Source organism: Theropithecus gelada, chromosome 1 (assembly GCF_003255815.1).
Source record: "Theropithecus gelada isolate Dixy chromosome 1, Tgel_1.0, whole genome shotgun sequence".
Lineage (NCBI taxonomy): Eukaryota > Metazoa > Chordata > Mammalia > Primates > Cercopithecidae > Theropithecus > Theropithecus gelada.
Window position 1 is genome coordinate 43201609 of NC_037668.1, and position 26001 is coordinate 43227609.

Below are 26001 nucleotides of genomic sequence, written 5' to 3' on the forward strand. Positions count from 1 at the left end.
TGCTTGGCTTTTCTGTCCACTTTTTCCTCTTGTTGGAGAAGAAAAAACAAAGGGCCTCAAAAAATGCCTGCCAGAAGAACTTGGCGTGTCCACAAAAGATGCCTGAGCATCTTCAAATACGGACTTTGAGCGGCCCCCATCCCCAACCAAAAAGACTTTTTTTAAAATAGCCCCCATGTTATTTCCAGAGAAACCAAAGAAACGTTCCTGCTTTTTATTTACATTTTCTTTTTTTGGCCCAGACACAAAAGGCGGTTGCCACACCATTGCCTTTGACTCTGGAGGAGCAGGGACCAGAGGACTTGGCCACAGCCCTGCGGCCCCCACCCTGGAGCATGGCTTATCAGAGCAGGCGGTGGCTGCTGCTTTCTCTGGAAATCAGCAGCTCTTGTTCGGGGAGTTCGTGCAAATGCTGGCTTGTCAGCACCCTTTCAAATCAGGAAACCACGCTTTCCGACCAGCTTGTGTGTTGATCTTGGCAGGAATTCTGATGAATGGAAAAAAGAAGTAGCCACATTTGCTTCTCATTGCAGCCAAACTGTTGATGGCACTTTAGCTTTGGGGTTTCATATACCTAACAGTGGGTTCACTTTGACCATCAAAAGTCCAAATTAGAGTATAAAAAAAAAAAAAACTGTCAAAACATAAAAATTTTTAAAAAGAAAAAACTGAGCCCTCCCAAGGCGGCCAATATGTGGCGCTGCCTGCTTCATTGCAGAGTCAACGTTCCTCGAAGGTTCACGTCAGGGCCTATTTCTGGCCACAGGGCCTGGGCTCCTCATGATCTCACCTCTTTGCAGGCTTGCATGAAAATGTCCTGTTGCACCAGTGACCTGAAGAAGGAGGTCGACCTTCTTCAGCACCTCCAGGTGAGCCCACCTGTCTCGGGGCTCCAGAAGGTGGTGCTGGACATCCTGAGGCACGCCCTGTCCTGGCTGGAGGAGGTGGAGCAGCTCCTCCGGGACCTTGGGATCCTGCCCTCCAGCGCTGACAAAGGTTACTGGGACTTTTTTTCTCACATGGTTGCATGACTCTAAAATGTCGTGTTGAATCTCAGCATGATGGGACATCTGTTGAGGAAGTCATCCTGGGTATCTGGCCAAGTCTACTCCTTTCTCCAGAACCCCCTGCTTCTCTGCTTGAGGCGTAATTTTCCATTAAAAAAAAAAACGCACAAGTGAGACATGATAACTGAAGACAAATGAAACAGAAGCAAAAGGAAATTTAAATCAAAATTATGCAAAGTCTCATTACACTGTTTAACTTCCAAGGCATTTTCCCGTGGAAATAGCCACGTGATTCTAGGCACTGGCCCTGTCTATGCCTCAGTTTCCGTATCTGTAAAATGAGGCTAATAGGGAGTACCCACCCTTTAGGGCTGTTGTGATCATTAAAATGCATGAATACATGGAAAGTACTTGGAACAGTACCTGGCACACAATAGGCATTACTGAATGTTTATTGACTTTTAATTTTACAAAAAAATAGTGTCACATTATCCCCAATTTTCTTTGGTTTGTTCCTAATGGTACATCATCCACGTCAGTAGACACAGACCTACATCATCGCTGTTACTGACAGTGGTTACTGATTCCATTGTGTGGGATGTGCCATTGTTTTAGACAATCCCCTATCATGGGCACTTAGGTGATTTCCAGTTTTTCACACTCATAAATCATGCTGAGATGAACACTGTTGCACATATACCTGCTTATATTATCTTTATTTTCCTAGAAGTGGAAAGGCATGAACCACTTTCTTTCAACAAAGATTGATTGCATGCTTGCTTACTAGACGCCACATGCTGTGCAGGGCAGAGACATAATGGGGTCAGGAACAGGTAGAATCAGGTCGTGCGTATATGGTTCACTGTAAAATTCTTCCAATATGACCATACATTTGAGATTTTTTATAATAAAATACTGGGCCCTCAAAGAGCTTATGATCTCAGGGGGAAGGATGAGGTGGGCATTAATGGGACAATCACTCAAACAAACATGAAAGCTGAGTGGCGACAGTTGCTATGCAGTGCAGGGTTCGATCTGGTCAGGGAGAGCAGGGCATCTGCAGGATGCATAGGAGTTGTTTGCCAAAGAAGGGAGAGAGAGCATTCCGAGCACAGGAGCAGTGTGGTGGCAGGGGGAGCATGGAGAGCACAAGGGGCTAACAGAAATGGGCACAGGGCCAGGCAGGCTGGCCAGGGAGTTTCCCAGGGCCACGATGTGGGGTCTTGCAGGGCCCTGGTGAGCAGCTTTATTCTAAGGGCAGAGATAAGCCTGTGAAAGGTCTTAAGTAAGGAGCTGGACAAGCTTGCATTCTGAGGCAATCATCTTGGTGGCAGGCGGACAACGTCCTGGAGGGTAGGCAGCGTGGTGCCCCAGGAGCCACTTGGGAGGCTGCCATAAGAGATGACAAGGCCGCCCTAGGGCAGGGTGGGGATGGAGAAAGAGAAGATTCAGATTCAGGAGCGAGTAAGAGGTAAATCAACAGGCCTCAGTGGTAGGACTGGAGATGGTTGGAAGGAAGGTGATAGAGGAGAGTCAACAGGACCTCTTGGTTTCTGGTATGTGTAAAAGACAGATGTGATTTCTTCACTAAAACTGAGAGCAAAGAACGCAAGATGAGGCCCAGGTTTGAGAGGGAAGAGGAGTGTGAGGTGCCTGTGAGACATCTGAGATGAGATGCCCAAGAGACAGCTGTTTACCCGGGTGTCTTGTCGGGATAGATAATAATGATGTATCCCCAGCACCCAGACAGCACGTGCCACACAGCAGGGGCCTAATACATATCTGTGGGATGGAGGAATGAATGGGAAGGAAATGTAGATGGATGGATGGATGGATGGATGGATGGATGGAAGGATGGATGGAAGAAAGGATGGATGGAAGGGTGGGTGGATGGATGGATGGATGGATGGATGGATGGAAGAAAGGATGGATGGATGGGTGGGTGGGTGGGTGGGTGGATGGATGGAAGAAAGGATGGATGGAAGGGTGGGTGGGTGGATGGATGGATGGATGGATGGATGGATGGATGGACGGAAGAAAGGATGGATGGATGGGTGGGTGGGTGGGTGGGTGGATGGATGGAAGAAAGGATGGATGGATGGATGGAAGAAAGGATGGATGGAAGGGTGGGTGGATGGATGGATGAAAGGATGATGGATGGAAGTGTGGGTAGGTGGGTGGATGGATGGACGGGAGGAAAGGTGGGTGGATAGAAGGATAGGTGGGTCTGTGGGTGGATGAATGGATGGGTAGAAGACAGGAAGGCAGGAAGGAAGGCAGGAGGGAAAGCAGGAAGGGAGGCAAGCAGGCAGGAAGCAAAGCAGGAAGGAAGATTAAGGCCATAGATGTGAATGGTATCACTTCGGAAGATTATTTATTCTTCAATCTTGAAGAACAGCCGGAGAACTTTGCTCCATGTTTTGCCTGATTTCATGGAAGCTCATGACTGACATGAAATTAATGAGAGAGAAGGGAAAGAGCCCAGGGCTGCACCTTAAGGAACTCCAACATTTTGAAGCTTGTTGCTTCTCCTTGCCAAATCACCCTCCAGAGAGCCTGCCTCAGTTTTATATTCTTTCCACAAGGAATAAGAATAGAGGAGTGATTTTCAACCCTGGCGCTTCAACATCCCCCGCAGGATGCTTCCAAAGTATCCAGAAGGTGGGGTAACATTATTAAAAAGCACAAGCAAAACCAACATTAATTTTGATGTAGGAACCTTCCCCTCATCATATAGCAGAGAGTGTTACTGTTCTTGCAATCAAGGCAGAGTCGTGAGCTTACTTGAAATGCGGTAAAACATGGAGCAGAGTTCTCGTTGTTCTTCAAGACCGGAACTAAAACAAAGACCCTGATTTCCATCCTGGTAATAACAGAGCCAAGCTATGTGTGCACTGTCCCCTTCCCACTCCCAAGACCATTTTAGTCATCTAGACTAAGTCCATAAATCTAGGCATATATTACTGTTAAGAAATGTGGGTTGCTGTCAGTTGTAGTGGCTCATGCCTGTGATCCCAGCAACTTAGGAGGCTGAGGCAGGAAGATCATTTAAAGCTAGAAGTTCAAGACCAACCTGGGCAATGTCATGAAACCCCTCATCTCCAAAAAAATAAAAATAATAATAAATTAGCCAGGCATGGTGGCACAGGCCTGTAGTTCCAGCTACTCATGAAGCTGAGCCAGGAGGATTCCTTGAGGCTAAGATTTCAAGGCTGCAGTGAGCTATGATTATGCCACTGCACTGCAGCCTGTGTGACACAGTGAGAACCTGTCTATAAATAAATAAATAAATAAATAAATAAATAAATAAATAAATAAATGCAGATTGTAAAGTTAAGCTTTCAGGCCAGTAATTCCAGAAAAGCTAAGGAAGACTGATTTTAGGCAGCATTCCTCAGACCAGCCATTTCATTCTGACTTCATAGAGTCGGGAGATTTGAAGGACATTAAGCAGGTCTCTGCAGAATCCCTCCCTGGTTAACACGCACCCTGGGTCAACAAGAAGGGGAAAAAGAAAGCAGTATTTCCCAACTACTGGTCCCCTTTCTTGATGCCCTTACCCCCACCCCCGCCCCCAGCTAACCTCTTGGAATGATGTTCCACGAAACACTCGTTGGGGAAACGGTGGTTTGCTGGCTACATATTCTGTGATTACAACTAAAAGAATGGAGAATAACAGAAAGGTTGGTAAGCAGGGCACATCTTTTGTCCACTCAGCAGAAGAGGAAGTTGATGGTAAAAGGCATTTTCTCTTCCAGTACAAGCAATATTACGTCAAGTGCCCAAAAGACTGAAAGAACAGGGTGAGCTAGAGTATGCCCCATATTCTCTACTCTTGTACCTAATTCCTAGCCCAGGGCTAGTCCAGGAGGAGGATCGGGAAGAGGAAGATGAGCAGGAAGGATGGGGGGGGAGGGACGAGGAGGAAGGAGGAAGGTAATGATGACGGTGATGACGGTGATTATGGTGACAATGACAGTCATTCATCACTGAGGACTTGTATTCTAGATACAGTTCTCAGCATTTTTTATACATGATCTCATTTCATCCTCACAATAACTCTATGAGTTCATAATTTGCCCATTATCTTCATTTTGGAAAAGAGGAAACTGGCTCAAAGCTGGTTTTCTGATTACTCCACCAGGATAAGGTGATTCGAGGCACTTCACATTACAGAGGCTGACAGGGAGTCCCCAGTCTATTCGTCGCCATCCCGCACACACCCAGGAGCCGCCTGCGTGTCTGGCTCCGAAGAGAAGGGTAGAAAGCACGGGTTGTTAACTCCTCCTGGGGACTTAGCACTGTGTTAGGTGTTTCACACGCATTGTGTACTTTTATCCTCCCACCTACCCAGGGAGGCGCGTATGATTACCATCTTTATTTTATTTATCTTTTTTTTTTTTGTTTTTTGAGTGAAATTCTTGCTCTGTTGCCCAGATTGGAGTGCAGTGGCATGATTTCAGCTCATTGCAACCTCCACCTCCCAGGCTCAAGCGATCCTCCCACTTCAGCCTCCCAAGTAGCTGGAACTACAGGCATGTGCCACCATGCCACCTAATTTTTGTGTTTTTTTGTAGAGATGAAGTTTCGCCATGTTGCCCAGGCTGGTCTCAAATTCATGGGCTCAAGCAACCCACTCAACTCTCAAAGTGCTGGGATTACAAGGCATGAGCCACAGCGCCCAGCCTGTATTTTAAAAGTAAAGAAACTGAGACACAGTAATGTTAAAAAGTTGCCCGGGGTCACACAGCTAGTACATTAGGGCTAGGACTCAAACGGAGGTCTTCGTGACCCTAACACTTATGTCTTCCCTATGATCCCTGCCTCTTCACCCCCACCCCCTACACACATACACACTTCCTCTGAAGATGTACCAAGGTACCAGGCACGTGCCCAGTCCCTCGAGAATGGGTGCTGTCATCGGCTCGGCCAGCGACAGAGCTGAGAGTCGTCTTTCCCTAAGGTAAACTGCCTCTGATTCCTACCCTGAGCCATAACCACAGAAAGCCTCATCTGTATCACAGTAACGTTCCAAGCTGGGACACTGGGGACCTACTGCCAAGGCCTGAATTTCAGCTGTGCACCTACTAGCTATGTGGGCAGTTACGTGATGTGGCTGTGTCTCCATTTACTTGCTCATGAAATGGCCATCCAGTCTCTTAGGGGCATATGAGGACTGAGTGATGGGATACATGCATGGCAGCGCTGGTCACAGGCAGCTTATACTTGGTGGGGGCTGCTGTCATCGTCAGCCTCCAATACTTGTTGACTTAATCTGACCTAAACATGGGTAGCCACCAGCCAGGCAGGCATGTGGGCCACATAGCCTGGTTTACTTGCACCCAGGTGACATCCTTTGGAGCCTCTGCCCTGTCTCCATTTAGCAGCAAATGGTGTTTCCTTAGCTGTGAGCCCTCAATTGGGTTGAAGCCAACAGCCCTTTCTAGAGGCCTCCTCCTTAGAGTCGTGACAGTGGCTCTGGTGTCCCGACTGCCAGGTGACCAAGCTGCAACCCAGTCCACGCCCCTCCAATCTCAAACCGCCTGCTCTTGACCACTGGGCTACCTGCCTCTTAGAACATCCTCCTAAGAGATAAAACACACGTCACAAACTAGGACGTAAGTCCTGAAACGAATCCCCCAGAGGAATCCAGGTGGGCTAAACGTCAGGGAAACAACTTGCAGTGTTTGTGTGAGATGTCATGTGTAACCCACAAGGTGAGGCCTGGTGGGGTCCAGTGTGTTCGGAAGGGTGAAGGATTTGCTTTGTGGTTCAGCTGGGAGGATACGAATGTTTAAGCGGCACCTTGAAAGTCAGCTGAATACTCCTCCTGCCTGGTTTCTCAGGGTTCCTCTGATAAGGGAAGGAAAGGACTTTTTACATTTTTCTCTGCAAGCTCCATCGTTTGTGTCTATTTCTGCAAGACTTTGTTACAAACAAAGGACTTTTCCTGCATGCATGGCAAACCACTGAGATATCCAAGATACACTGTGTCTTTAAATGAAAAGAAAGCAAGTTGCAATACAATATGCTTAGTGTGCTTTTATTTTTTTTTAGATGTCAGTATCTGAGCAAAAGAACAACCCTGAGAAAAAGACATCAAACTGTTAGGAGTATTATCGCAGCAGGGTGGGATTGCATTGGACCTTGACTTCCATTCAGTTGTTCAACAACTGTTCGTTGAGGGCCCCTGTGTGCCAGCCACCATGCCGAACAGGAAGACACAGCAGCAAACACTTCCCACATTGTGAATTTCTGCAACATATATAACTTTTGTAAACAGAAGTATAAGAAAGACTTGTTGCTTCCCCCAAAGAGCAAACGCCCATTATGATTACAGTTAGTCATCTCATCTAGAAATAGAAAGGTGATCAAATACTGGCCTCCCCTTCAGCATCCTCAACTCCCTCAGTCCTCCTCAGATCCCAACTATGATTTCATTCTTCTCCTTTGGTTCCTGGGTCACACGTTGCAGTCAAGCAAAATCCCAGACTTATCCCAACAGAGCCTCCACAGATGTCTGTATTCACCAGGTCCAATGGGCCAAGCCAATGTCAGCCCAGCCATCTCACCTCCTCCGCCATCTTGGTATCCTTGCAATGCACCTCCCCAATGCACCAACCCAAACCCTGTACTCTCAAGCCTCCAGACCCTTTGAAAAGAGAGTGACAGACCTAGGTCTGAATTCTGATTTACCACTTACCAGCTCTGTAGCTTAACCTTGGGGAGCTTCTGTCGTTTCACCTATAAATATGAGCACACTTCCTTGCCAGGTTGTTTATAATGATTAGAAAGATGTATCAGACTCTTGGCATAGCACTGGCATACAGGAGGTGTGCTATTATTATAATATTGCTGTTCTCACGTTTCTGTGCTGGAAATCCTCCGAATGGTGCATTGCCCCATGCACAAGCATGTTCTCCTCGCTTCCTTTCTCTCTCTGTGTCCATCTTTTATTCCTTCCCTCCATCATCCCCACGAGGTCTTCCTCCTAGATGCAGCACGTACCCTGCCCTGTCTCCCCTTTCCTCTCCTTCCCAGGGACCTTGTGCACAAAATTCTTCTTTCTTTGGTGTCTGCGGCCTTTCTCTTCCTCTTAGTTCCTTCCCTTTGCCATCGAAGGGGCACTTCAAGATGGCTCTACCATCCTGAAAAAAATCATTCTTCTCTGGAATCCATTGCTTCTTTTGCTCCTTTTCAATTGCTCTTACTCCTGTCTTCACCTGTGATCTTTAAGAAGCATGTTGCACCCTCGGTCTTCATTGCCAACTTCTTGGCCTTTCTGCCAAGTAACTGACGTGGGCCCCCTGCAGCACTGACTGGGCCACCACCCTCTTGGGGACCGTGTCTCTGACCTGCCCAACACTCTTCGTTCTCTTTTTTGAACCCTTTTGCCCCTCAGCTCTTCAGGCCCTGGGGCACTCTGCTTCCCTCCTGATCTTTTCCATTCATTCCCAGCAGCCCCCTTCACCAACTCCTGTCCCTAACGAGGGTGTTTTCTCCTGTGCAGTCAGCCCTTGGTCCACCCCGTCTCCTTTCTCACAAAGAAACTCTGCACTTCCGGGCTTCCCCAGCCACTACTATGTGTTATCCATACGGACGCCTCTGCAGGAGGGGCTGCCGGGAAGATGGTGCAGGGAGTCCAGCCGAGGCAGCAGGTAGGGTCCCTGGCTGGGGGCCATGGCCACCAGGAAGAAGGGGGCCTCTTTCTTCATTCACACGAGGACCCTGGATGGGCTGGGCTGGGCCGGCCTTGCCAGTCAGCATGTCCAGCTCTCCGCTGACCATCCCTCCCTCGAGTCCTGCCCATGCCTCCAATTCAGCATGTCTGAAACAGCCTGGGGGCTCCTCTCCCCCTGCCACACCCCACCCCAACCCCACCCTGTCTCTCTCCCGTCTGATGGCGCGGCCACCATTCTACCGCTTTGAAATGCTTTCCCTTTCTTCCTTCTCCTCCTCGCTTCTCCCACCCTCGGTTAGAGGATCAGTACTGAATTCCTGGGCATCTCTCGGGCCCTTAGCAGAGCTCCCTGCCTCTCACTCGGAGGAGGGGAGCTTATCACAGGCAACATCCAGGATTGTCTGGTGACATTTTTGGTTGTCACAACTGGGGTGGGGTGAGTGGGGGTGCCCCTGGCATCCAGTGGGTAGAGACCAGGGATGCTACTAACCATCCCACAATGCCTAAGGCAGCCCCCACGGCACAGACTCAACAATGTCAGCAGTGCAATACCAGCAATATGGCCGGACCTATCAGCAGTGCTGCAGCAAAGAAGCCCAGCCAGCTCCAGCCTCTCGAATGCAGCCCAGTTATTTTTCTGCAAAAGAAACACACACACACACACACACACACACACACACACACACCACTCTTCATCAGGCTACTTCACTGTTCTGCCAGCTGCTAGAATAGTGACTCAGACCCTGAGTCACACCAATTAGTCTTGGCTCAGCCACTGGCCTGCTGTGTGGCGTCGGGCAGGCCCGCGTCTCAGAACGCCACTGCCTCATCTATAAAATGGGGACCCACTGGGCACCTTTCAATCATGTTTAAATCAAGTTTCCTCTCTCAAGGTGATGGTTGCAGGCCTGTCACAGCTTCACCTCACCCTTCCACGCCTTCTCCACCATCTGCTCCTCCCTCTCCCATCATCTACTCCAGCCCAAGTAAGCTCAGCACTTCCCCGGAGGAGCACTGCCTTTTCCTAACCCACCCCCACCACCCCCACATCCCTGTACGAAGCTATGGCTTCCTGTGACTATTGTAACAAATGACCACAAGAGAGTGGCTTAAAACAACACATTATTCTCTTAGCGTTCAGGATTAATTCGGTTTCACCGAGTTAAAGTTCCTTCCGGAGGTTCTAGGGCGGCATCCGTTTCCTGGCCTTCTTCAGCCTCTAGAGCTTCATTCCTTGCATTCCTTGGCTCGTGGCCCCTTCCTCCATCTTCAAAGCCAGTGACGTGGCATCTTCCGGTCTCTCTCCTTCCATCACATCACCTTCCCCTCTGTCTGTGGTCAAACCTCCCTCTGTCTCCTTCTCATAAGAAGCCATGTGATGACATTGGGTCCACCCAGATAATCCAGGATAACACCGCACCTCGAAATCCTGAACTTAAATCATATTTGCCAAGCTCCTTTTGCCCCGTACGGTCACACCCACAGGTTCCAGGGATTCAGACCTGGAATCGTAGGAGGTCATCATTCAGCCCCACACACCCCTGTTCTGAAGCACCCTCCCCCGGCTCACTGAATTCTGCCCACCCAACAGCACCCACACCCAGTGGTTCTTCAACCAAGTGGCCTTGCTCGCTCACTCCAGGAATGATGTCTCCCTCCTCTGAGACCCTCACCCTCGCCTCTCCTTCAGCAGTCACTTACACGCCACCTGAGGTCATTGCGTGTTTCCAGCAGGCATTTACACCTTGTCTGTCGGACTGAACTGCAAGCCCCTGGAGGTCTTGGCTTTTGACCATCCCCCACACTCAGCACCATGCTTTACACAGAGTAGACAGTTAATAGGTGTTTTGTTGATGGTTTATTTTCCACCTCCAAAAAGAAAGTTGGATGTGAGCTCAACCAAGGCTTATCAACTCCTTTTTTTATTTTTATGTTTATTTTTATTTTTATTTTTTTGAGACCGAGTCTCTGTCTGTTGCCCGAGCTGGAATGCAGTGGCACAATCTGGGCTCACTGCAACCTCTGCCTTCGAGGTTCAAGTGATTCTCATGCCTCAGCCTCCCAAGGAGCTGGAATTACAAACATGCGCCACCACACCCAGCTAGTTTTTGTATTTTTAGTGGAGATGGGGTTTTATCATGTTGGCCAGCCAGGCTAGTCTCGAGCTCCTGACCTCAGGTGATCTGCCCATCTCAGCCTCCCAAAGTGCTGGGGTTACAGGCGTGAGCCACCATGTCTAGCCTAAGCCACCGTGCCCGGCTGCCTATCAACGACTTTAAAACCACAGGTTGGATGACAGCTCATGTTGTTTTGATGGGATGGCAACGTTGCCTTCATCCACCTGTCTGCAAGCTTTGGAGTTGAATTGAATTGATACTTACATTCTTCCTGCTTCTGTTTTTTTAAGGGTTCTCTTTGTATCTGATATATCTTCTGGAACATTATAAAAAACTTATGAGCCAGACCCAGGAACTTCAGGTAATTCTTTTAATTTCTTTTTTTCCAAAGTTCATTTCGGCCCCCGGTTGGCATTTATACAGCACTGTGCATTTGAAACCTGGTTTTTCTTTATCAGCTAGTCAGTCCACACCCTCCAACAGGCGAAACGATTTCTCTGTTTGCACACAAAGAGGTACAGAAAAGGTTGGCTAAGATCTCCCAGGAGGGTAAGGACAAGGACAGGGTGCTGCCGTCTGTCTGGCCTCCTGGGCCAACCACACTGTTTGTTTTCCTCTGTCAAAGGCCCAGAAGACTTAACGCCATCAGATTTTTTTTTTTTTTTTTCCCGAGTCTCGCTCTGTTGCCCAGACTGGAGTACAGTGGCGCAATCTCGGCTCACTGCAGCCTCTGCCTCCTGGGTTCCATTGATTCTTCTGCCTTAGCCTTCCAAGTAGCTGGGATTACAGGCGCCTGCTACCATGCCTTGCTAATTTTTGTATTTTTAGTAGAGATGGGGTTTCATTATGTTGGCCAGGCTGCTCTTGAACTCCTGACCTCAAGTGATCCACCCACCTCAGCTTCCCAAAGTGCTGGGATTACAGGTGTGAGCCACTGTGCCTGGCCTTACTGCCATCAGATTTTGAAAACTGTGTTTGTTAAATCCAGTGGACAAAATACAGCTATCTATAGTACAGGCAGCAGAATTACTAAAAGAAAAGAAATATTCTAGAGGCAAATGAGCTTTAGGGATTATAGCATTCTGATAACTATAGCCATAAGAGTGTTATATAATAACCACAAAACTTCAGCGGCATTCAGCAGTTGCTATTTACTGCTCACGTGTCTGGGGTCAGTGGCAAGGTGGCTCTGCTGACCTTGGATGGGCCTGCCCACTTGTCTGGGTGTTAGCTGGCCTTTGGTTGATCTAGACCGGCCTCAGCTGGGGCGACTCAGCTCCACGTGTCCCTCATCCCCCAGCAAGCAAACCTAGGCTGTTCTTAGGGAGACTGCAGAGGTAGAAGAGAAAGTGGTCCAATCACATAGTGTTTTTCAATCCTCTGCTTGTGTTATGTCTGCTAAGATCCCATTGGCCAGAGCAAGTCACATGGCTGAGTTCAGTGTCTGGAGGCAAAATATGGGCAGGCACTGCAAGTTACATAGCCCTAGACATGGATAGAGTGGGGTGAAGAAGGGACCACCGTGCCAATCAGCCACAGAGGCTTGAGTCCAGGGATTGGCAGCTTTCTCTGTAAAGGGCTAGATGGTAAATATTTTATGCTTTGCAGACCATATTCATACCTCTTCCACTCTACTACAGTAAAATGAAAGTAGCCATAGACAATATGTAGGCAATGGGCATGATAAGTATGCCACGGTTCCAATAAAACTTTATTTATGGCGGGCACGGTGGCTCATGCCTGTAATCCCCAGCACTTTGGGAGTCCGAGGTGGTTGGATCTCCTGAGGTCAGGAGTTCAAGACCAGCCTGGCCAACATGGTGAAACCCCCATCTCTACTCAAAATACCAAACTTAGCCAGGTGTGGTGGTGGGCACCTGTAATCCCAGCCACTCAGGAGGCTGAGGCAGGAGAATCACTTGAAGCCAGGAGGTGAAGTTTGCAGGGAGCCAAGATCGTGTCCCTGCACTCCAGCCTGGGCAACAGAGCAAGACACCAGCTCAGAAAAAAATAAAAAATAAAAAAAAAGCCACCTTATTTACAAAAGTATGCAGTGGACCCGATGTGGCCTGTGGGCTGTAGTTTGTCAACCCCTGGTCTAGTCCCTTCTCCTCATTTTTCAGATAAGGACAATTTCAGTGTCACACAGCTAATGGGTGAAGAATCAAGACAAATGTTCAAGCCTCCTGGCTCCTAAATGACTGCTTTTTTTTTTCTCACACCCACCTACCACTTACTAGACACCTACTATGTGCTCAGCACTGCTAAAAGCTTTCCATCATTATCTCACTTAATCCTCACAACTCTAAAAGGTCAATACTGTTATTAACTTCATTTTCTAAATGAGGAAGTGTCTAGAAACAATTAGAGCTGGGATTCTTTCTAGATCCAGAGTCTGAATTCTTAACCACTGCATGCTGTGGTGTTCTGTGATTTTAAGAAACTTTTGGGTAAACCTTTGTCCCATGAAAGGTAAACAATTGGTAAACAAATGTGGAAAGACTCTTTAGTTAGGCCTGTCCCCCATCAGCATCGGTTTACTTTTCTCTCATTTCAGATCAAGTTCAACAGTTCTCAAGAAACTCAGCAGTCTTTACTGCAAGAAAAGCTGCGGGAGCATCTGGCAGAGAAGAAGCAGCTGAACGAGGAGAGGCTAGAGCAAGAGGAGAAGCTGAAAGCCAAAATCAGGCAACTGACGGAAGAGAAGGTGGTAAGGTGGTCCCTGTCATTTGCTTTACTACTGAAAATTGATGAAATGGTCTTTTATATGGGAAATTGAGGGCATATGTACTTAGACAAATCTCAGCTACTCTGTTTGGTGCCGTGAAACTAAATTAATTAAACAGGGTGAATAAGTGGGGAGGATTTAACATGAAGTTTGAATTCTAAAACTCACAGCAAAATCAGCTTGAAAAGGCAGCGTGATTGAAATTTCAGGAAACGGTGCCTTGTTTGTGTACACATTGCAGTCAGCTTTATAAAATCTGAGTCATCGCTGCAGGTCCTGGTTTGTAGCTGACAGACTGTTTCTAAATGTGCACAAGATCAACTTCAGATGACAAATTTCAGTCTTTTGCTTTCTCTTTATACATATCAGGGAAAACAAATGGCCAAAATTGCTACTGACTTTTCTAGAAACCAGGCCAGTTAGAAGACAGCAGCATCTCTAAAACTCAAAGGTGCCCGTGAATTTTCTGGGGATCTGGTTAAGATGCAGATTCTGTCTCAGCAGGCCTGAGACGCTAGATTTCCAACAAGCTCCCAGATGGTGCTGACGCTACCAGTCTGCAGATCCACATTTTCTTAGGGTGAAGTCTTAGAGGAAGATTTTCCCAAAGTTTCTTGATCAGAACCACCCAGATGTTTTGCTAAAAATACAGATCTTGGTCCCCACGCCAGACCCGTTAAATCAGAACATCTGGAGAGGGCCAGGAAACTGTATTATTTAATGAGCTGATTCTCATCACTGTCCTAGAGTTGGCCCTTTTTTTTGTTAAGATGGGGTCTTGCTCTGTTGCCCAGGCTGGAGTGCAGTGGTGTGATCACAGCTCACTGCAACCTCAAACTTCCAGGCTGCAGTAGTCCTCCCACCTCAGCCTCCCAAGTAGCTGGGACCACAAGCATATGGCACTACACCCAGATAATTTTTTTTTTTGGTAGAGATGGGATCTTGCTATGTTGCCCAGTCTGGTCTTGAGCTCCTGGACTCAAGTGATCCTCCCACCTCAGCCTCTCAAGTAGCTGGGGCCACAGGCACACACCACCACACCCAGCTAATATTTTTATTTTTTGTAGAAATGGGGTCTCTCTGTGTTGCCCAGACTGGTCTCAAACTCCTGGCATCAAGTGATCCTCCCACCTCAACCTCCGAAAGTTCTGGGATTACAGGCATGAGCCGCCATACCCAAGGGTTGGCCCTTTTTGATATTCAGGGACCCCTCCCATGAATTTTACCGTCTTTATGACTTTTGTCATTTAGGAGATTAAAGATTACTAATGCCTTGCACCTCTCCTCACCGACTCTCCGCATTGTGATCTAAGTGGGGTGAGGGTGTGGCCCCTGCTCTGGGATTTCTAAGCACTCCCGGGTGGTTGCAAAGTGCAGCCACAGTTGCGAGCCACTGTCGTGGGTGGGTGTGGAGCAGCCTGTGCGTGCTGACCCTGCTCACAGCCCCCGCAAGATAGCAGCCCCAGATCCACCAGACCTCAACTCTTCCCAGATCTCTCCTTTCTTCCCCAGAAGAGGACTGGACCTGCCACCTTCTCCATCTTTCCCCAGCTCCTCTGCCACACACACCTGCCCTCCAGACCTCTCCCCCTTTCATCTCCATCCTCACATGTGTGTCCAGTTACCCCAAGACATCGGTCTCCTCCTCCTCCCCCTTCTCTTTGCCTCTTTCTCTGCTTTTCTGCATTTGCGAAATAAAAGATTAAAAAGGAAGAGCCATCTGACCAAATCATGTGCAATCCGCATAAAGGTAATATTAATGATAGCTATAAATCAAGACGGGCACATTTTGAAGGGCATTTAGATATGGAAGAAGCCAGCACTGTTCCACAGAGAAGAAAATAAAACCAGAAAGTACCTAGAAATCTTCAGGATGTTCACAGAACTCTCCACCGACTTCCTTTTCTCTTCTCTGATTACCTTCTCCTTTTAACATCGGCATTCCAAATGCCTTATTTTCTCTTTTTAATTTTGGATGGACTTTTTCCCTTGTCAGGGTCTGGTATTTCAGCCCCACCGTGTTAAACACTGCGTTGGGCGCCTGCCTAGTCTTCCTAGACACCCATGGCGACACTGGCCTGGCAGAGTGTTCTAAGAGCTGGCGTCAGCCCCTCTTTTAAACCTGCAAACCTCGATGCACCCCACCGTCCTTGCAGAGGGAGGAAGCGACATCAGGTCCCTGCCAGACAGACCGTGACACTCGAAGGTCGCCCTTCCTCTGACAGTCGGATTGATGGACTTGACCCTGGGGACTCCTTGGAAAGTTACCTCTTGGACATCAGTGCCAGGTGTCCTGACTTTATGTGAGCCTTCCTTAGCCCTTCTGACTCCCATCACCTGCCCTTTCCGAAAAAACATGTGTCCAGGCTCATTAAGTAGCCTCCCTCTCATGAATCTTGACTTGTTTGAGGACTTTGTTTCAAAGAGGGGAAAAAAAAAGTCTGGGTTCCTCTATCAATCTAGCATTCTTTTCTTATTACCAGTTGTTGACAACAGTCACTTGATTTGTGCACACACCGATGCGTTAGATCAGGGATTGGCCAAATTGTCCCATAAAGGGCCAGATAGTAAATATTTTCAGTTTTGCAGGTCATATGCTCTCTGCTCTTCTGCAAAAGCAGCCATAGACAATACACAGCAAGCACAGAGTGTTCCAATAAAACTTTATTCACAAAAACAGACCAGATTTGGTCTCTAAACCGTTGTTTGCTAACCTCTGGTTTAGAACACAGGCTTCAGAATCAAATGGGTCAGAGTTAGAAGCCCTACTCATGTGATTTACTAGTAAACTGGGTGGATTCCTTCATGTAAGCCTGTTTCCTCGTCTGCAAGGTGGGAAGCGTGGTTATCACTGTGCCAGCCATTTCGTGCTCGTCATCCCATCCACCCCTCACATCAACCCAACACAGGAAGACTATTACTGTCTCCATTGTACAGGCAGGGCAACTGAGGCTCTGGTAGCTTTACTTCCCCAGTGTCTTACAGCTGGAAAGGATCAACCTGGGGCTCTACCCTGGGTCTCCTGACTCCAGAGCACATGCTCCGAGCTCCTAGACTCTGCTGCCCACAGCCTCCCCAGGGGAGTGTGGTGAGGAGTGAAGAGGTAGCCCATGCAGTGCCTGGCAGTGTCCAAATTCCTGCCATGGTAACCGTGTCTATTAAACAACAGTCATTGGTTTCCAGGCTTTGGAGGAGCGCATTACGCAAGAGAGAAACAGAGCGAAAGAGACTTTGGAGGAAGAACGGAAGAGAATGCAAGAGCTGGAGAGCCTCCTGGCCCAGCAGAAGAAGGTACGTGGCTCAGGGAGACAGAGTCAGCTCGAGCCCACATCAAGGCCCCGCAGCTAAGAAGGGTGGATCTGGGGCTCTGGTCTGGGCCCGCTGGCTCTGAGTTCCAGGGCTGTGCCACCCACAGCCCCCCCCAGGGAGGTGCAGTCAAGAGGGAAGAGGTAACCTATGTGGTGCCTGGCAGAGTCCAAATTCCTGCCACGGTAACCATGTCTATTAAACAATGATCCTTGACTCAGGCTTTGGCGGAAAGCATTACCCAGGAGAAGAACAGAGTGAAGGAAGCATTAGAGGAAGAGCAGACAAGAGTCCAAGAGCTGGAGAAACGCTTGGCCCACCAGAAGGAGGTATGCCCGGGGAGATAGAGTCGGCTGAGCCCCAGTCGGCTTCAGGGCCATGTGGAATTAAGTTCAGAGCCGTTGATGATGGGGGTGAGAGTGTGGTGGAGCTTCCTCATGGAGTTTGCGTTTGGGTGGACTCAGCTACTTCGGGAAGCGTGGGAGACTCAAGGGAACCCCAGAGTTGTAACCTTGACAACCAGCTGGGAAAAAACTATAAACAGTGTAAAACACAGTCAGAGAGAGCACTTGGGAGACAGGTAGGAATGGTGACATGGGCATATTCTGTGTTCCAAAGCACAGAAACGGTAGAATGACAGAGTCATGGGACCTCAGGGCTGCATGGACCCTCCACCAGCATCCAGCCTTGAGCACCACCACTGAGGAATGTTCTCCACCCCAGGGCAGTCCCTCCCAGCATGGATGCCTCAGGCCAACAGAAAGTTTTCCCTTTAGGTTGAGTTGGGTCAAACTCTTATGCCCCAGAAGAGTATCAATCCTCCACCCTCCCCTGCGCTCCCACGAGGTACGTCCACTTCCTCTTCCACACGATGACTCAGATGTGTGAAAATAGAGGCGCCCGTGCCCTGCATCTGCTCCTCCCCAGGCCCAAGCACCCTTGTTCCTCAGGCCCCTCACAGGACTGGAACCTGGTGCTGGCCCCCTCCTGTGGCCTGTGCTGCTCTCCAGAAGTCACAGGCTGGGAAGCTCAGCGACTAAACAGGGTCTGTGGAGGTTACGTTTGGCCCCAGAATATTTTACTTTGAATTCATAGAATCTACTTAAAAGTTCAGATTTCCATCCACTCCCGAAAAAGCAAAAATGGACTAGAAGCCCCACCGGGTAGCAGCAGTTTGCCACAGTTTTCACCACTCCCTATTGCATTAAACACAGCCCACGTCATTTTTTGGTATCTGTCTGGGCTTCATAGGCATTTGAGTTTGTCACCCATCACCCATTTTCTTCCTAAAGGGAGGTGGCCAGAACCGCTGTTCTCCAGCCACGGTAGCCTAAGGGGAGGACTTTTCCCTCCCTCATTGAAGATGTTCTACTTCTGTTAATATGTCCGAACTAGCGTTTGGGAAAGCTCTGCCACATTTGTGGATTCATGTTTAGCTTGTGGTCACCCTCAGATCCCTGATCCTTTTTCATGTCTGCTTTCATGAATTCCTCAGTCCTGACACAGCACAGAGGAGTGCGGGCTTTGCAGCCAGATGAGACATGAGTTCGAATCCAAGCGGGGCTACTTCCTGGCTGCAGCAGACCTATCACTACCTCCCTTCTCGAAGGGGCAGCTGTGGGCTCAGATCTAGTGTATAATGGAGGGCCTGGCCTGTGGAATTATTGCCGAGTAAATGGCAGCTGTTGCTACTGTCTCTGCTGCCACTTGTGCCCCTTCTTCTGTTTGGGTATTTGTTTTTCATCAACATCGACTCCTCAAGTAAAATCCTTGCCCATCCATCGCTGCAGTCTGTGGCACAGCTGTGTCCTGCAGCCTCTCCCAGAGCATCACTGAGGTTTGCCCCCAAGTAATGCCTCCAGGGGTGGGGATGAGGAGCAGGGTCTCCAAGGAGTCACTTGAGTCAAATGCCCCAAGATGGGCCGGGCGCAGTGGCTCAAGCCTGTAATCCCAGCACTTTTGGAGGCCGAGACGGGCGGATCGTGAGGTCAGGAGATCGAGACCATCCTGGCTAACACTGTGAAACCCCATCTCTACTAAAAAATGCAAAAAACTAGCCGGGCGAGGTGGCAGGCGCCTGTAGTCCCAGCTACTCGGGAGGCTGAGGCAGGAGAATGGTGTAAACCCGGGAGGCGGAGCTTGCGGTGAGGTGAGATCCGGCCACTGCACTCCTGCCTGAGCCACAGAGCGAGACTCTGTCTCAAAAAAAAAAAAAAAAAAAATGCCCCAAGATGTCAACAGCAAAGGCCTGGGGAAGATCCTTGAATTTAGAGACTTTGAGGCCATGGGGCTCGGGAGAAAAATTCAAGCTTCATTGCAGAGAGGATCTGTGGTTGGGTCACCCTGGGTCTGTTAAAATGTCAGCCTACTTCTGGCAGAACTTCTCTGTGGCTTCCTATCGGGGAAAATTGAAAGAGCAGCCCCAGCCACAGGCTCCATTCAACTGCCAGTGGCTATTTGATTTTCTTTTTTTCTGTCTCCCAGTCTGCAGTACAGCGGCATGATCTTGGCTCAGTGCAACCTCTGCCTCCCGGGTTCAAGCAATTCTCATGCCTCAGCCTCCCAAGTAGCTGGGATTATAGGCGCACACCACCACGCCTGGCTAATTTTTTGTATCTCTAGTAGAGACGGGGTTTCACCATGTTGGCCAGGCTGGTCTTGAACTCCTAGCCTCAAGCGATCTGCCTGCCTTGGCCTCCCAAAGTGCTGGGATTACAAGCGTGAGCCACCGCACCCGGCCTGATTTTCTTTTCATTAGCTCTTCCGCCACATTATCAGGGTTTTTAAGGTCAACAGAATCACTAGGTCATAATCTGGATCTTGAGGTCATGTTCAAAGTTAATCCCCGTTATCCGTTGTGAACTTGGAAGCACGGCAACTGGGTATGTAGGGCCTGCGTGTGAGCCAGGCAAGGCCTCTCTGCCCAGTAGTACCTGTCCCGGCTACAGAGGAGCTGCCCAGAGGAAGGCCTGGCGAGTATAGACGCAGAGTCAGACACAGCAGAGCCAACCCTAAGTCCCTAGGAAGTGCCTCAAAGTCTCTTTCACAGTTCACAAGAAAATGTCCTACCTCAAAACCCACTTCAAAGGATCCAAATAAACATGAAATTCTTATGATGTCACTTTTCTTCTGCTTTAAGGCTGGTGTTGGGACAGCAGAGTGTTGGAGTTTTGTCAACTACTTTTCACTGCAAAGTATACAATATCCTCAGCCATATTCTGGATTAACCACTTTTTGCGGGCTCGTCTGGGGCCCTCACCACTGGTTATAATGGCAACCATCTTCCAAGTTCTAAATACCTGACAGTTAACCTGGTGTTTGAAAGACAAGCCATTGGAAAATAGAGGTGGCCCTTCTTGTGGTGACTGGAAACAGGCTGGCAACATATTTCCTTTGGTGATTTACACTAAGCTGTTTAGTTGAATAGCTTACCAGCAAGTAACTTCCCAGACAAAACTCCTTGATTAGGGCACTCAATACTGGCCACGCTTTCGTCCCTGCATCCTACCAGAACATTGCTTGTCCCTTCTAGAAATTGGCATATTGTGGCTCATTAATCCAACATACTGCCCTTCTCTTGAAACCGAATTCTGTTGAAGAGATTTACTTCAATAATGGAAATTCCATTATTAACGAGACTCTTCTTTTGATCAGAGAGGCTGCCTGGCCCTGTGACAGGAAGCTGCCCCCACTGCTCCCGGGTTCCCTGTCCAGAGCTCTTTATTCAGGCTACGTGCTTTCCTCTGCGCAGACTTCAGATCCTGGCCTCACCTCTGACAAAGAGTGTGGCTCTGGGCCCTCAGACTTCCTGCTCCTCAGTTTCCTCATCTGTAAAATGGGCACTCTCAGCACTTCTCTGACAGAGTTGCTGTGAGACTGAAGGGCTGGCCAGGGGCCCAGGCGTATCTAATAGCCGCCCCAACACTTCGGCTGTTATTGTTACTATGATTATTATGATCATTACTAGCAATTTTCCCCCTAAATGTGCAGGCCACCAAGTGCACTGGTCGTTGATTTGCAGGTTTTGGAGAGCAGCATAGCCCATGAAAAAAGAAAAGCAAAGGAAGCCTTGGAGTCAGAAAAGAGAAAAGTTCAGGATCTGGAGAACCACTTAACCCAACAGAAGGAGGTATGAGCAGCAGCAGGAAAGAATCTTCTGGAAGGAGCTACTGGGAGATCCCCGGGAGAGTCTGGTGGGAAATCGGGCAGGTATCACAGTCACGCCTCCCTTTGAAGTGGCCAAGATCTGCCATTGACTGGCCATGTGACCTCTGGCAGATCGCCACCTCCCTATCCCTCAGTTTCCTTGTCTGTGAAATGGGAATGCTAAGTCCCTGCCTCATCAGATTAGATGCTCTCAGGTGTAAAGTACATAGGACTGCACCCTGCATCCTAGAAGGCCCTCGGAAAGTTCTTTTTGCTCTCTGGTTCAGCTACCTAGGAAAGAGGGATCCTCCCCAGGAGAGAACCCTGGGTTTCAGCCTGGGTCAGGGGCTTAGCGAGCATCGTCCTCACGGTAAAGAGGCATGTGTGCCACACCCGGCATGGCCACGGGAGAAAGCACTGCTCCTGGCCTGGCCTGCTGGTGTCGTGGACTCCGGAGCAGGCCTTCCCTGGACTGGCTGAGGAGTAAAGGACACAAAGAGCACAAAAAGAGATGGCACAAGTGGGTGCATAGTAAGCCCACGTGGTTGTCACATCAGATAAGCCACAGGAATCAGCGCCTTCTGGAATGGACAAGCAGATGGGCACCCCAGGACAGAATGACACCAGGGAGGAAAGGAGGGGTCAGAGCTGGAGACATCCACATCCACCCACCCCAGTGCCACCAACCTAGGGACCTGGCCCACCAGACACACCTGCCCAGAGCAGCATGAGAGGCAGGCCCTCAGGTCAGCCCGGATGCCCAGGTCACACCCTGGAAGTAAGAGCCGGGGAGCCAGGAGGAGGTCACTCAGGGACCCACATGGCATCTCCATGAGCTGGGCTTTGGGGACAGAGGTGGCACAGACACACACCTCCTGGCCCCCACAGAACTTCCAGAAACAGAGCTGATGGCTCAGTGAATGGTTTGATTTGGTTTCATTCATCTACCCATAAATATTCATTTATCCACCTGCTGATCTCAGTTTCATTCATCCACCCACCATGTGCCAGGCCCGGTTCTGGGTGCCACGGACATCGCAGTGAGCAAGACAGACCAGGGCCAGGCTGCCCAGAGCTTCCATCCTAGCGCAGGGAAACAGACAGCCTGCGGAAGCAGGGGCGGCTCCAGGGCCACAAAGCCAAAGCAGGCTGGAGGGTGCCCGAGGGCAGGACCACTCAGGAAGTGACATTCCAGTGAGAACTGGAAGGGAAAAGGAGCCTGGGGGCAGAGAGGACCACTGGATAAAGTGGCACAGGTGTGAAGGTCAGGACCTGAGCTTGCCAGGAGGTGGGGGGCGGTTCGGGGGGGGGGGGAAGGAGACTGGGTGAGGAATGAAACCAAAGCTGACCCAAGATGGGAGGCACCAGGGCGCAGGGGAAGGAAATAGATGGGAGAGACGGGGAAGGAACTGCAGAGCTTGGTGGGCTAAAGGGTTCATTCTGGGCTCAAATCTCAGCTCTGCCCTAACAGGCTGTGTGACCCTGGGCATGCCCCTTGCCCTCTCCGTGCCCTCATCTGCCATGTGGGTGTGGTGGCAGAACCGCCCTAGAGGTGTAATATGAGGAGTCAGTATATTCATGGCTTGGGATGCACCTGCCCTGTGAGGTCAGAGTCCAGGTGGGGTGGGCAGTTGAGTGGGCACAGCAGGGTGGGGGTTGCACAGCCTGAAGCGAAGCCCTTGGCAGCGGGACAATGCCAAGCCCATGAGGGAAGTGAGGTCAGAGTCCAGGTAGGCAGAGGGAGCACAGACACGCTAAGGGGTGGGACCCAAACTGTGGTCACGGCTACCCCCAGAGCCTCCCTTATACATACGGGCCAGGTATGGGGTCCCGAAGCTCAGGCTACAGCCAGGCAGTGTCTTGGGCTCTGTGCCAGCCTGGTTATGAACATATAAACTCATCTTGCCAGGTGCGGTGGCTCACGCCTGTAATCCCAGTACTTTGGGAGGCCGAGACAGGCAGATCACTTGAGGTTGGGAGTTCAAGATCAGCCCAGCCAACATGGTGAAACCCTGTCTCTACTAAAAATACAAAAATTAGCCGGGCCTGGTGGTGCACGCCTGTAGTCCCAGCTGCTGGGGAGGCTGAGGCAGGAGAATCACTTGAACCTGGGAGGCGGAGGTTGAAGAGAGCCAAGATCATGCCACTGTATTCCAGGCTGGGTGTCAGAGTGAGAATCCGTCTCAAAAAAAATGTAAATTTAAATTTAAAAATTAGAAAAAAGAAAAAGAAAAAGCCTCCTGCCTCCAAGTGGGCAGGGCTTGAATCAGGGCCCAGAGGCCGAGCGGTTAAGGCGAGGGCCCTGGCATCTAAGCCTGCACCACCGCTTCCTGGTGATGACACCTTGGAACACTGCTTGTCTTTATACTGCCTCCTTAAAGGAGCCTGCATTTCCTTTCTTGTGAAACGGGGATAATCAGATAGATGCTCTCTGGGGTTTGCAGATTGGATGCACTAACACATTCTGTGCACTATTTTCATTTGCAACGCACCAAGCAGTGCATAATAAGAGAAGGGGAAGAGCCCTCACCACAGGGCATGCGGAAGGGTGTGGGTGGCCTTGTAGGACGGGCAGGACTTAGACCTGCAGGGCAAGGATTGAACCATCTTAAGTGAAGACTTGACAGTGAGAAAAAGCCAGGTCTGCATTGGGAGATGTGGTCGGGTAGGGGGGCCTGGGAGTTGGATATGCAGAGCCGGGTGGGGTGGGTGGGTGCCACACACGTGATGTTAACACTGGCAACATTGGGAACATCGTCTTTCCTTCAGGACCACACACATCTTGAGTCTCATACTGTCCCTTGAATTAGGATATTCCCATCTCCTATCACTGCATGCCCTGTAACAATTTTCATTCGTTTTTCTTTTTGCCAATAATACCTGTGCATTAAAGAAAATTTAGAAGATATAGACCTGTGAAAAGAACAAAATAAAAGTTGCCATAATCCCAATTCCCCCCAAATAACCGTCACTTACACTTCAGTACATACTCCTCTGGTCTTTTGTTGTACATATACATATATATTTAAAATCCTTTTCTTGTGAACTTTATGTTGGTGGGGGCGGGGGTGGTGTATAATTGCAAGAGTTTCAACAGCTGCAGATAGAGTTTTTCAAGCCCTCCCTAGCTGTTTACCTCCCAGGGCATGTACAGGTGAGTCTGGGCCTCTGATTCCCTCCCCGTCACCAGGTATATGGCATTTGTGTTCTCAGCTACAAACTGACCTAGACAGGAATTTTGGGAACCCATGCCTTTGTAGACTGGAAGTGGCTGCCTCAGTCCTCCTTTGGAGCCATTGACATGGGTCTACAGAGACAGAAGGCACCTCCCCAGCACTGTCTGTCCTGCCCCACCTCCCAAAGAGCCAGGTACTTCCAACAAAGGCCAGCATCGGTGCCAGCATATGCCAGTTTATTCAGTGACTCAGCGCCAAATACCAGGACCCAACCACTCATCAGCATGTCACTTCCTGAACACCTGCCTTGAAATCTTGAATGATGACTCACTCACTCCTTTACACACATGACTAAGATATGGCTCCCGGGTTCTCACCTCTGTGCCCAGTGGGTGCTTTTTTCCTTGAGATCTTTCTCTCCAACCCTGACTTGGTGGCTTCCATGGTGACTCGTCCTGGTTTCCCTTTTCGGTGTCATTTCCCTTTGAGGGCACAGGCCCTCAAACCACTTTCATTGACTTCCAGGTCTCAGAGAGCAGCATTGCCTACGAGAAACGCAAAGCGAAGGAGGCCATGGAGAAGGAAAAGAAAAAGGTGCAAGACCTGGAGAATCGCTTAACCAAGCAGAAAGAGGTATGAGCCGCAGGGAGGGAGAGACAAGAGGGGCCCAGCACGGCGAAGGGCAGTGTGCCAGAGCCAGGCTCTGGGTTCAGATCCTACCTCTCCCCATGGCTGGCTGTGGAACTTCAGGCAAGAACCCTAACATCTCTGTGCCTTAGTTTCCCCACTTATGAAATACACCTAATACATACAGATCAATCTCCTTGAGTTGTTGTGAGACATGACTGCTGTTATACCCACAGAACACATGGAGAGGCACTCAGCATTCCACATATATGTGTCAGCTGCCTGTGTTAGCATGGCAAACTCATGACTGGGAAGTGGAGGGACAGGATCCAAAGCCCGGACTGGCTGACTCCCCAACCCTAAATCTTCACCCCTCCCTCTCTACTGCACTTCAGCTTTGGGCTCAGCTGCCTAGCTTAAGAGAGGAGATGTTGGCAGCGCGCAGGGGCTGACACATGTAATCCCAGCATTTTGGGAGGCCGAAGCAGGCAGATCACCTGAGGTCAAGAGTTCGAGACCAGCCTGGCCAACATGGTAAAACCCCATCTCTACTAAAAATGCAAAAATTAGCTGGGTATGGTAGCACGCACCTGTAATCCCAGCCACTGAGGAGGCTGAGGCAGGAGAATCGCTTGAACCCGGGAGGTGGAGGTTGCAGTGAGCTGAGATTGTGCCATTGCACTCCAGCCTGGGTGACAGAGCAAGACTCCCTCTCAAAAAAAAAAAAGAGAGAGGAGATGTAAGGGTATGGACACCTAGGTTTCTGATCAGGCCGATATTAGTTTTCCAAGCAGAGCTTGTTGTCATAGTTATCATCACCTTCATAATCAAAATGCATTTACTGTTATCACTGAGAATTGTAAACATAGTAGGAATAGAAGTGGATTTCGCACCTGACCCTGTCTTTGGTACATAAGCAGTAGGGCATAATTCACTTCTCCTGGGTCCCAGCAGTACAAAACACATACACACACAATTACCAATATGTCAAAGTCAAAGCCCAGTTGACAAACATGCAACCTGGCAATGATGGGTTAAATTTAAATATAGCTGACTATGACTTCAAAGGATTTTCGGGACCAGCTAGGACTAAAAAGGTCTCTATTCACATCAACCTTGGATCATTTTCTTCAAAGAAAGATTTGCAAACATTAGCATGCATTTGGATCTCTGGGGAATTTATTTTTAAATGCCTGTTTCTTGGACCCCACCC

The 26001-nt window shown here is 49.3% G+C and overlaps 1 protein-coding gene and 1 long non-coding RNA gene across 2 annotated transcripts in view; one reads left to right on the top strand and one right to left on the bottom strand.

Annotated features, from left to right (window-relative positions):
- Positions 1-26001, top strand: part of FHAD1 (forkhead associated phosphopeptide binding domain 1) — a 155402-nt gene that overhangs the window by 88417 nt on the left and 40984 nt on the right. The window contains exons 14-19 of the mRNA XM_025367034.1: positions 801-996; positions 13363-13520; positions 16717-16824; positions 17061-17168; positions 20861-20968; positions 24687-24794. Coding sequence (XP_025222819.1) covers positions 801-996; positions 13363-13520; positions 16717-16824; positions 17061-17168; positions 20861-20968; positions 24687-24794 — 786 coding nt within the window. The remainder of the gene's footprint in view (positions 1-800; positions 997-13362; positions 13521-16716; positions 16825-17060; positions 17169-20860; positions 20969-24686; positions 24795-26001) is intronic.
- LOC112612543 lies at positions 201-15499 on the bottom strand. Its single transcript, XR_003116873.1, has 2 exons — positions 15392-15499; positions 201-1138 (listed from the first exon to the last, which is right to left on the bottom strand). It is a non-coding gene; the product is annotated as an uncharacterized LOC112612543 (long non-coding RNA).